Raw genomic sequence first — 13197 nt, 5'->3', positions numbered from 1 at the left:
AAGTAGAGAGGATATAAAATGTAGACTGGCAATGGCAAGAAAAGCGTTTCTGAAGAAGAGAAATTTGTTAACATCGAGTATTGATTTAAGTGTCAGGAAGTCGTTTATGAAAGTATTTGTATGGAGTGTAGCCATGTATGGAAGTGAAACATGGACGATAAACAGTTTAGACAAGAAGAGAATAGAAGCTTTCGAAATGTGGTGTCACAGAAGAATGCTGAAGATTAGCTGGGTAGATCACATAACTAATGAGGAGGTATTGAATAGAATTGGGGAGGAGTTTGTGGCACAACTTGACAAGAAGAAGGGATCGGTTGGTAGGACACGTTCTGAGGCACCAAGGGAATCACCAATTTGGTACTGGAGGGCAGTGTGGAGGGTAAAAATCGTAGGGGGAGACCAAGAGATGAATACACTAAGCAGATTCAGAAGGATGTAAGCTGCAGTAGGTACTTGGAGATGAAGAAGCTTGCACAGGCTACAGTAGCATGGAGAGCTGCATCAAACCAGTCTCAGGACTGAAGACCACAACAACAACAACCAGCACTCGAAGTTGTGAACACTTACATATATATGCAAATATGCTCTGTCAAGTCACTACATTATCGTGAGGAATGGTTCACTTAGAATATTAGCAATATGCAACCACAGTCTTGATACCACCACTATATGTTAACACTTACAGTAAAGGAAGAAGGAATGACTGTATTGCCTAGATATTCATGAAAGTAATTGTTATATATTTGTAAGGACGGAAGTGAAACATCGGAAGTGTCTGGAGAAATGAAAAATAGTAAGATTGGTCAGACATTTCATTCTACAAGGCAGTCTGTGTACTGCAAACCTCAAGATTTTCTATAAAGCAGTCTGCGTACTGCAAACATCAAGACTATCTACAACACAGTCAGTGTACTAAATTCCAAATATTTTATGTGAAGTACAGAGATTGTTGCATTTACACTTAGGAATTTTGTACTAGTTTTGAGACTCAAAGTTACATGTTAGCTCAGACAGTTAAGAAATAACTTGTTCTTTCCTTGTACCACTGAGTAATGATTTTTGCATAATGCTTCACATTAATTTACATATTTAATCAAACACAGGATTTATCTCATACCATAAGCAAAATGCTTGTTTCTCTAATTTATTGTAAAATGTGTACTGTTCATAGATCTGTCAGAAAAGGTTTTGTTCAACTTTTAGTCGCACAAATTCTTTTGGGGGTTGTTGAGACAAAACAGTCCGTTAAAACTGATCTAAAAAATATTTTTGACCATAAACAGAAAATTTCTGACGTAAATACTATAGGGGTGTAAATAAACATGTAATTGTGGAATAGTTACTAATAAGATAATTAGTACACTGAAATTGTATTGAAGAATGTAGGTCCAGTAATTGTTAGGAATGTTCACTTCAGTATGAATCTTCTGTAATTAATAAAAACATCCAAAGTATTGTTAATATTTCATATTTGAGTATTTTCACATTTATAAAATATCAAATGGTTAAAGTTCTTTATATGTATTCATTCTATAAGTGCCAATGCAACTGATGGAATTAGACATTAATATTTTGATAACAGTTTTAATTGTAATTTTATTAAAAAAAACCTTTATAACAATGCCAAGGATGGTTCGGGATTGTTTAGAAGATATATATAGGGTCAGCCATGTTGACATGGGGAGTCAGTACTTTGTAAGTATTTGGACAGAAAGCATGTAGCTTGTTGAGTAGGATTCATTTCATTATTATAAGTATATTACTACTTATTTCAGTTTTGTCAAGATGCTTTGATTTACTTTGAGGTCGTAATAAATACTCTGCTGAAACATTATACTGGATTAAATATTCATTTAACTTTATAGTTAAATTTTACAGTAGCTGTGTAAGAAACCAAGACTACGGCTGCGACAGATCATCTGCAACAATGAGTACACGACCTTAAATCAAACTTATTCATAGTAACGTTTTATGGTAAAGTAAAATGTAAGAAGGAAGGGAGTGAATTATTCAGAACTGCGTAATAAGTATGGATCCTTGCGTACAAGATGCAATTCAGCATCACATATACAGTCATCACCACCACAGAGATTGACTGAAATTAGATAAGCTTCAAATGACATTGCTTGCAGCAAATCACCATTGTGACTAGTTACAGAGAGCCTTCGCTTTAAATTTAAATATTTCAGGCAGTGAAATGTTGGGATGCACAGGTGTAGCCACATGGCACTGCATATTTTTGTGTGAAGCAAAAGACATTAATTTCAAGGAGATGGACACGCCCATGGATCGATGAAACTTGGGTGAATGCTGGTCATTTTGTTACGAGAGGTTGGAGTGACAGGAAACGAGAAGGTATGGAACTTCTCCACTGGCAAAGGTTGTAGAATTATCCTTTTGCATGCTGGTACCTCCCATGGCTTTATTTCCAGTTGTAAACTGTCAAGTCAAAGAAAATGTCAGAGTATCATGAAGAAAAGAATAATTAAACATTTTTAATTGTTTCAGCTGATGAACAGCTGCATCAAAATGATTTACTTAAAACAACTAGTTTCATGACATTACAGCCACATCTTCAGGTGACAAACTGTTGACCTTAAGAAGATACACAAATCGTAATTAGAACTATCTTAAACCAGAATGAACCAAATTGGTACTGTATTGATTAGTGTGGCGTCTTCTGTCATCGTCCAGCGCCATTACATGCTTGGGTGTTTGAAAGTACAGTGCTACGAAACTTTCCCGCTGGACGCCAGAGACGCTATACACAAGCAACATTTGTTCTGTGTTTTATTCTTTGATTGTTGATTTCTGTTTCCACGTTCTACTCCGTGGTGAAAGCGTGAATACAAGTGTGTTTGGTACGGAATAATTTACCGTACTGAACTTTTCTCACGCCTTTGCATGAGTTATCGGTTGCAGTGTAATATTGTCTGTTCCGACCGCAGGGTTTCGTAAATAAATTATTCCATCAAGGTGAGACAAGCGTACTTCTCTTATTCAGCCTACAAGCACACACAGATGTTAAACCGTAGATCGCGGTAATTCAAACCGGTACCGACAATTAGCAAGTGAGGAATACAGATCTTTCAATACATACTGGTCCTTAAAATCTTTGTAAGTGAATGCTGTAATGATATTTATGGTCTGCAGATGAGTTATGGTGAAAGCCAGTCACCAAGAATTATTCAAGAGATAATGTGACCGCAACAAACAAATAAGAAATTAATTTACTTGGTTAGATCCAGCCTGTTGTTCTATATGGCTGTGAGACATGGAGTATCCGGAAACAGGACTTCCATAAGCTCCTTGTTTTTGAGAGAAAAGTGCTTCGGAAGATCTTCGGTCCGGTTCTGGATGCAGATACAGGGGAATGGAGGATCAGATACAACCAAGAGCTTGAGGAACTATACCAGCAGCCCAACATAGCAGGAACTGTCAAAGCCAAACGAATGCAGTGGGCTGGCCATGTGGCCCGGATGGAGCATCACAGATGGCCTCGGAAGCTCCTGGATTTCACACCTACAGGAAAGAGACCGCCAGGGAGACCCAAGAAGCGTTGGAGGGATGGACTCCATGAAGATTTAAAACAAATGTCAATAGATGTGGACAAATGGCGGATAGCAGCAATGGACAGAATACAGTGGAGGAGGAAACCTGTAGATGCGTGAGGTCCACTGGGCCTGATCACGTAGTAGTAGTAGTAGTAGATATAGTAGATATTTGGTTTTACCGGGTGAAAATGCAATTTCAAATTCTTCAGGGTCTCTGAGCACCTTGCGCAACAATGAAATGCTGTCAACACCATTTGCACCTTCCAGCCATTGTGCAGCTGAGAGAGAAAGGATTGGGCTGTGGAGGTAAAATGTTTCTTTCTCCCAAGAAGAAAGCAAGGAGGAATATATTTTCTACATCTTCATCAGAACCTGAGGAAGAACCATATGCTACCTTAAAAGCACCAGCTACAAGGAATAAATGTTAACCCTCCGCCACACACCGTCAGGTGGCTTGTGGAGTATGGATGTAGATAGATAGATATGGTGAGCAAGTTGTAAATAAGCTATGGCCTTTGACGCATAGGGGACAAACTATAGTGAAACATTACTTCCAGACTAAAAGTCTCATGACATTATTTAATGCTGGGGAGGGTGTTTTATAAAACTGCAGTGGTTGTCAGTCGAGGCTTGTGGTTCCATTCTAAGAATATGTGAGAACTGCTGCCACACACAACACAGAGTGACAGGAGAGACCACACAGCATTCAGAGGCTTTGTTTCGGCTTACAGGTGTCAAGGAGTCACCAGACATGGCTCACAGAACTCCCCTCCCAATCAAGCTAAGACGGGGTTTGTGGTATTTGGCACGGTTTGGCTCTGTAGAAGGTTGACACAGCATTAGCCTCAAGTGTTGTCTGCCATGTAATGATTTATGGGAAGAAATCACCAGTCTTGGAATGTTTGGGCACAAGGGGTGGGAAGAGAAGCCTCATGGAGTTCCTGTTATGTTGATCAGGCTTCTGGAAATTCAGATGAATGAAAAAATGCTCTGATTTACCTGTCACCTACCAATGTCAGACAGAAATTTCTAGAGAAAACTGGCGAAGAAGATGTGCCCTGATTGGCCAATGTCTGGAGACATCCTGTGGTGGGAATTTATTAAATGTGGCAGTTTTCAAGCCACTGGTGGAAACAGTAACATATTTCCTAATTGGCAGTTGCAGTCAGAATGGTGCAACCAGCAGAGTCAGGAGAAAGGACACGTGAAAACTGTAACTCTTGGTTTGGATGTGAAAGATCGCTGGTTTTAGACGTGGACAACTCTTGAGTCATGAAGGATGAAATTCTGGTTTTTCATATGCGACCATGCATGGCTGACTTACCGCCACAGCATACTGGTGAGGGTATGCATCAGCACCAGCAATAGGTGGGCACTGATGTTTGCAGAAGGACATACATTTGCCACAGTACTGTTAATTCAATTTCCAGTAACAGTATTGTTTTCATTTATTATTCAATCACTGGAGTAACTAAAACATTTGGTGGGTTGTATTGACATTAGTCACTGAATGAGCAGCTAGGATACGGCAGTGCGCCCTCCCCCTCCCCCAATTGCTTCATACTTTTATTGCAGTCATTTTTTCTAATATTCATGACTTATGCTATGACATTGCTTTTACAGTAATGAAACATCGATTTAATTTTATTAGTATTTCATTTGAAGTAATATAATAAATATTATTATTATTCGTTGACTGAATAAAACTAGTCATTCAGTAGGATTTTATAGCAACTCCCTACCTTAGGATTCCATGCAAGGGTCATTTTTGAGATAGCAATACTGCTGGGCAATTAAGATTTAACATTGGGTCTTAGGGCTGTTTGATGGAGTCTTGGCAATTCCATCATTCTGGTACTATTTCACATCATGAACTCAGTAAATTCAAATATGCTACAGTTTAATTTGAATAATATTACAAAATTAGAAACTATTAAACTAATGCATTTTGATATCAAAAGTGTACTACATATGAGCAAGTCATGGCACTATTTTCCTACTTACTTGCACAAACTCATTCAGAACATGTACTATAGCTCTGCATACTTGGGGATACCAGTAACTCTTGAAATATTTCATCGTGTAGTCTAAAACACGTACATCAATGAAGGAGAGCTATCACTTGCAGCTAAATATCTCAGAATCATTAGCAAACTTACGTCAGCCGATATTTCCTTACAATATCTGGCATATTATTTTCTTATCACTGGTATGATTTTATGCAGCTGGTTCCTAAAACCTTCTAAACTAATTAACATGAAATTTTTAAACGAAGTTTCATTGTTGCCCTCCAATTTCCTAGATAGCAGGCCAGATGTAAAAAACCATCAATAAATAAAATGTCCATCACGTAACTAAAACTGACTTTTGATACTTACAATGTCCTCTCACTGGTGCAACTGGTAAAAGCCACATATATGTATACACAATGAGAAATAAAGAGGGAGAAGAGAAATATATATTTTGACATAGTTTTTATTTTTGAAAAATATTTACTGAAATAAATAAAACATTGGCTAAAAAACGAACTGTACAAATGACTCGTGCTCCAGACGGGAGCAGTGTATGTGCTTGCACATTAAGTACAGATAAAATATAATTTCAGATATCTGATAATTTGTCACATTTTCAACAATGGAAGATGAAATAACCTTGGGTTAAAACAGTCTTCCATTCAACATCAATGAAGCATTAACAACAAGACTCGCTTCAACATGCGAGTATAAACTATACCTCTACAACTACAGCACATCACTGTCACGTGTTAGTCCTCTCTTCATTTGTTACTTCCACCAATGGTGTTTCCGCAAGTTCATCACTTTTACTTTCACTAGTCGCCCAAGTTTTCTTGTTGATTAGCATTAGCAACATAAGCGCAGGAAGATGAATGAGGGAAAATCGAAACAGCTTGCGTGATGTTTTGGTGTCGGATTCCTTGTAGAACTTCCAAGCTAAATAAGTAAGAAACAATTATTTATAATCAGACAAATATATTTCTCCAAATACAGAAAATACACACTTACAAAAACAATAGCATGGACGACTGGTAACAGATCAACTAAATTATTGCTGCAGGAGGAGTGTCTGCTTATTAGCTGCCTGAACAGATACACAAACTAGACGGTCAAATCTCAAAACATTTAGTCCTTCAGAAAAATCTGGCTATGATCAGAAAACAAAATATACAAGATTTAGACTATAAGAAGTGAGGTACACCAGCCAATTTAGTGTTTTTTTTCTTTTTTAGTGGTGTGCAATTGAAAACTTACTTTGTTATTCTTCTCTCATTCATCCTTGTAATTTCATTTCAAGATGCTTTTCTTTATTACACCAGTATTCTATGTGCCTGCTCTTTTTTATAAGAGATGTTGGGTCCTATTTTCCTACATGTATTTCTCCAATAATTTCTGTGTGCAGTCTATTTATCCATTACCTCCCTTTCTGTGAAGCCACGTGCATCCCCAACGCATAAGCACTGTATATTTTACACAATAAATCAGCATTAGGGGGTGCACATTTCCTATGGTAGTTGATGCAGGAAGCAGTGGATGTACGACAACAGAAAACTCAATTACGTACATGAGTAATTTGATTAAGAAGAAGAGAAAATTATTATGTGAAACAGAGTCAACGTGCACTTAAACTGGAAAAAAGTGATATCAAAAAAGCTAATGAAGTTTCCAGTGCTTTTACAGGTGTCCATTATGTAACCACACATTAATCTGCCACATGTGCATGCTTTTCTTTGCTCATTTCTTAAGGAAACAATTTTATGAAACTATGGTTGCTGTTGGAAATTTTTTTCCAATTTTTGTAAAAGCTTAACTAAACAACAATGCCTTGAAATGCTTAATTCAGCTTTACATAATAGTCATCTTTATAACAGACTGTTTATAATTGGTGTGCAGTACATCACCTAGGCTCATCTCCTGTCAGCCGTTAATTTCACAAGGATTGTCCACAATTGGTAGTCGTTTTCAAAAAACATTGATGCTGTAGGCAACATGTCTGAAGTGGATTGGTATGTAACTTATTGCAAGACAGGGGCATGCTTAGATATACCAAAGACTGCATTACATTTTATTTTACATGAACATTTCTATGAAAAGTATTAGCTTTTGCACAATTTGACTGAAGCTCAAAAACAGGCTGGTGCCAACAGTTGTAAGGAAATGGCCGAAATTTCGACCGAGGAAATGTAAAATCCATTTATGCCTTCATCTACAATTTAATGCAGAGCAATGGTAACCAAAACAATGATCGGAGATTACCCGGTACTTCCCTTGCTAATACTATTTTGGGGATGAAAATTCCATACACTGCCAGGATTTGAATTGGCTAATTTTGACTTGTGTACCGCTGCATTACTGTGATGCAATAATATAATGCTTGCATTCTCTCTACAGAGTCAGGATCTCTTGAAGGAAAAAATTCTTCAGGAATATAAAAATGTAATGCCTTTTCTTTAACACATTTAGATCAAAACACTTACCTAAGTACAGGAAATAACCATTCAGAGGTATCGATTCAAGAGCAAAGTACCAGTTGGTAATATCCATTACTGGTGCTAGGCAAGATAGGATCAATATGCCTCCTGTGTACCGCAGTGACGTCTTCCGGCACAGATCTGAAACAATTGACAGAGAAATATTTTTAAACAACATACACAGTGTTTCAGAAAGTATGCTAAAAATTTAATGCATTGATAATATAGTGTATCATTTAATCATACAACGCCTGCTGAAGACTAATGTCTAACACTATATTATTCCTTTTGATGAGCACTAGGAGGTCAATCACTAGTAAGGATACAAAAAAAGAAAAACAAATACCGTATTCACCCGATTATAAAACGACCCTGAATATAAGACGACTCCTCCACCCCACCTTTTCTTAAGAGGCTCATTGAGGAAAATTAATTTTTTAATGTGTTCTGACTAATCAAAATCTCCAACTATTTCCGCATAAACAATTAACATGTACCTATTCCAAACTTATGCCATTTATTGACTACCTACCTTTCCATAATACAAGGAGAAATAAAATAAATAAAAAGAAACAGTTTACATTAATTTTTATCTTCACGGCCATTTTTTGTTTACTTCGTCTGTTGTCTGTGGAATCGCTATTTTTCACCACCATCGCCATCACCATCACCGTAACAGGACAGCTGTGAATCTTATATCTTCACTGTCACAAATATTTGGCCGTTTCTTCTGAATATGTTGTGATTCTGGTGGGACCAGAGAAAACAGCTGCCCCCCCCCCCCCCCAAAAAAAAAAAACACCAACATTGAAACATTGTGAATTTCACTTTTAAACTGACTTGAGAATGTTACAATGTCTCTTCAGGGTGTCTACGTGGACAAGGAAAAAAAAAATTCCCGGATTTCCCAGTTAAAAATACACTTTCTCCCAGGCAAAAATATACTTTTTCCGTATTAAGTGACCGTACACTATTCCTTGGCACTGTAAGACTCATCAATCCTTTGAATGTTTATGGTTTTATATACCGACGTAGTATTTCCTGCCACTCTAGAAAACGAAATTCAGGGGGGAAAAAAACACGTTTTGAAACACCTTTGATGTGCAACAATATGTACGCTGCATATTTTCGTATTATGAAGGTATAAATTCAAATTCCACCAAATACCACATTTTACTTTCCGAAGCATTGAAATTGAGATTGCGAAGCGCTTTTGTAAACCAGTCATAGCTCATGTCACTTGATCTTGCCTGCTGATGACAGCATAGGACAAGTGATGTAGTCAGCCAATAGCAAGATCACTCTTAAATAGCGTGAACACACAAATAAGAAAAGTTAATGGTTTAAACTAATATACATAGCATTCATATATAATATTGGTCTCCAAGATTAATAAGCTCAAAGCGAAGCTAACCTCCCACATATAATGTTGACCTTTATTGCGCGTGATTCACTTCAAGATACATCACACAAATGTGCCAGTCAAATTTTTAATAACGACGTACATGTGTGATCTTCTGAGCTCTAAATTCTTCTAAATGGCCGTCCTCAAAGAGTTGATTTTTTAAATGAGAGTCAAACCCTTTGTTATTTAATGTATGTAACGCTTTTCAATCCACCGTTCGCAATATTTTCCCTCTACCTGTTAGAAATAGGTTCGTTTCAGCAGTTGCAAGAGAGCGCCAGATAACAGTCGTCACTGCGCGACGATGCAGGAAGCCCATATGTTTGTACGTGTAAAACATTAAAAGATCTTACATTATGTCATAAAAGAAACAAGACATCAAAGGATACTTCAAGAGCATCGGAATTTCCTGAACCATACTAAAATGCATAATTCAGCTTAAAGTGCACATTCGTATGTCCAGATTCGGATGTAAATTTTCTTGGAGTACCAGTATTGTATTATCTCATGTTTGGTTCTTTATTACGACGTAATGTCATATGTGCACTTGAAATCAGTGAACAGTTGAAACCAGCCAACAGTGTGAAATCAAACAGTTCGTTTCAAATAAACTGACTGCCTCAGCAGAAAAGATTAATAAAAGCCGAATCTCTTTAGCAAACCGACAAAGATAACTTCATTGTTCTGCAAAGCGATTAATGCTTGACTGTCAGAAAGGTGGAAATAAAATCTGAAACTAATGACATATTTTAGCCGTCTGTAATTATGCGAATCTATTTTAATTCATTTGATATCGCCCAGTCACAAAAATCCGTATTATCATTTAACGTGAGAGCAATAAACGAACACGAAACAACAAAATCACTAAACGTAAACACTGGTCATGTGGAGACGTCCCACCTCCCCACCACAACTCAGACTGCTCTGTGCATCAGGCCCGGATTTACTATATGTCCGAACCGGGGCAATGTTAGGTAGTGGCGCCAAGCCACACTTCTGTAACAAGAAGCGGGAGACGGTACTACTCATACGCGACTCGACTACGCATGCACAAGAACCCGCCCGCAAATGCTCAGAGGAATCTAATTTAAACAGTTGTCACGTCACGCTCATCAGAGGCAATTTGTTGTTATGAAGCACTGCATAGTCTTTCAAAAGCCTTTGACAAATTTTTACTGTTGGCAGACACTTGTATGAGCACTGTGTTTTGTTGTTGTATACGGCCCATTTCCTTTGCAACTTAAGTTCTTAAGTTTTTTTTTTAATTTTTTATTCTGCAGTAGCAGGGTACAGTAATATCCTTTATTAGAGTATTCGTTCTTACCACTCACAATGACAAAAATTTAACTGAAAACTAAGACAATGAAAAATTCCCGGAATTGTAAATAATTCCCGGGATTTTCCCGGTTTTCTCCCGGATGAAAAAATTCCCGGGTTTTTCCCAGATCTCCCGGGTCGTATACACCCTGCTCTTGTTCCAAACTTAACATCTACATGCCACTATCTCATTTGCTATGTAAAACTGCAGCTAATACACTCCCAATTGTTCCCGTCATACCTCATGGTGAGTGGCAAGAATACTGCTGAATGAAACATGTAGATACAGCAATGGCCCCAATCTAGATTTTTAGTGCCTCCCACGGAAATGTATGCTATTGTTGAGTATTTGTCCAATTTTAAAGTCAGTTTGATTCCAAATGCAAATGGATTCAGGCAAACTGCAGTTTAAATGTGGTAGATGTTGATAAAAAGCCAAAGTATGCTGTTTACATTCCCATGGTTGGAAACAGGACATAATTTCTGCTCGCCTACAGCCAAGCTTGTTTCACTGTATCACACCCTATGTTCTGTAGGGCTATTCTGAGCAAAAGTGAAATTTGGATGGCAATATCTTCCAGAGTGCACATCATATGTAACAGCAGCAACTAATAAATAAATAAAAGATCACAATCACAATTCAATCCAGTTCTCAAACCTGCGATGTAGTAACGTCTGTTGACATTATCTCCAAAACAGGTCTTTCTGCTGTAATTTATTCTTGCGGTAAAAGCTGCAGTCAGTTTAATGTGATGACGGAATTTCTCGTTTGCAACCCAAGGGACTAACCATTACAGGTTCTCATAGACAAATAAAATACAGACTTGGGTTCAGCATCAAGTAATGGTTTTTGAAGGAGAAGATTTTTGCATCTGAATGTTACCTTTACTTGAAAACCTGCATAAATACGTGTCTATTGTATCCATATGTATGAAAACTTTTATTACAAACGTATTAAAATACAACAAAAGTTTGTAAGATGATAGAGTTTAACATTACTTCCTCCGCTGTTCCACAAAACTATCAATTTTTAAGCAGAACATTAGATTGTTAGAGTTGTAATACATAAGTTTCTTGTGTATCCCTCGTGCTAGCACTGATGCATCAGGAAATCTCAAGGCTATTTGAACACAAGCATTGTTTGCTATGCCCTACGCATCGGGATTGTTCATAATAAATTTGTATGAAACCTCAGTAGCCAAAGTTTTATCTGTAAATGTAAGATGATCCCTACATTAATCTATTAAACAATGTAAAAATATTGACCTCAGCAGCAACTGCATAATCTGCGAATGTAAGAAAACTCCGTATTTTTCTAATGATGAATCTAGGAAAATCCTCATCTTATGATGGGGTAAATATGCTGATAATGTTTTGAACTTTACTTTTACTAAATCTGAAAACTGTTACAAGAGCTTAGCTCATAAATGTTTTGTGTCATGGAATATTTAGAATTAGATTACATTGTAACTTGCTCCACATTAAAAGATATGGTATCATAAGAAGTATTAAGAACTTTATACTATATGATTTGAGCTGCTTCTCATGAACATTACAGAAGTTGCTATATACAGGAGCTTTTTTATCAATAACATATAGAAGAGAACCTGTCACTGATGTGAAAAAATTTATTAGCTGTAATGTACCACTGCTGCATGTACATCAAGAATACAATTGCATAAGAAAGAAAACGAAGTTTGACCCTTCTCATTAAGCAAAGCTGAGAAGAAAAGTTCATTATCTCAAAATCTAGGTGGCAAGACCAAGAAAGAAGACATACAACACTGTTGCTATAAAAGACATCTGAAGAATTTTCCTCATGCATGAAATAAAATCACAGCACAATGGCTTCGTAAGAAAATACAAGAAACTGTACACACCTTTAATGAAATATGCGGATTCCAAAAACTGACTCAGAAATCAATTGTAATGAATTTTGTAATGTATATCTAGCTTTCTGAGGTCAGTCGGACCACTGTATCATTACTAGACCAATCATCATGAACAGCAACACCGAGTGGTAGATATAAACTAAAGACCTAGAACATGATAGCTTAGCTTCTGTACTCTTGTTCTTCAGGGTATACGCATGCACACGCTTCTGTTGCTTCAGTCTAGCACCATGTAGCTGTACAAATTCATGAGTATGTATGTGATCTTTAGAAGAACATGACTATTCAATGGTTTAAAATGTTTGCATGGCAAGCAAGAAAGGAGTGTTAGCGTTTAAAAGTTGGTGACAATGCCTTAACGGACAGAGCACGCGTGAGGGAGGAAACTGACCATGTTGTTTTTAAAGGAATCATTTTGGAAATCACTTTAACCAATTTAGGAAAGCCATGGAAAATCTAAATCACAATGGTTGGAAGGAGGTCTGAACTCTGCACCTCCCAAATGCGATTCCTCTATCTCAAACTTTGAGCCAAAAAACTGTG

At 37.2% G+C, this 13197-nt stretch overlaps 1 protein-coding gene across 1 annotated transcript in view; it reads right to left on the bottom strand.

The window, feature by feature from the left end:
• Positions 1–6011: 6011 nt before the first annotated feature.
• Positions 6012–13197, bottom strand: part of LOC126255036 (protoheme IX farnesyltransferase, mitochondrial) — a 53292-nt gene continuing 46106 nt past the window's right edge. The window contains exons 7-8 of the mRNA XM_049955404.1: positions 8047–8181; positions 6012–6505 (exon numbers count right to left, since the gene is read on the bottom strand). Coding sequence (XP_049811361.1) covers positions 6312–6505; positions 8047–8181 — 329 coding nt within the window. The 3' untranslated portion in view covers positions 6012–6311. The remainder of the gene's footprint in view (positions 6506–8046; positions 8182–13197) is intronic.

Source organism: Schistocerca nitens, chromosome 1 (assembly GCF_023898315.1).
Source record: "Schistocerca nitens isolate TAMUIC-IGC-003100 chromosome 1, iqSchNite1.1, whole genome shotgun sequence".
In the NCBI taxonomy this organism is placed as follows: Eukaryota; Metazoa; Arthropoda; class Insecta; order Orthoptera; family Acrididae; genus Schistocerca; species Schistocerca nitens.
This window is presented reverse-complemented; position numbering and strand designations above follow the sequence as displayed.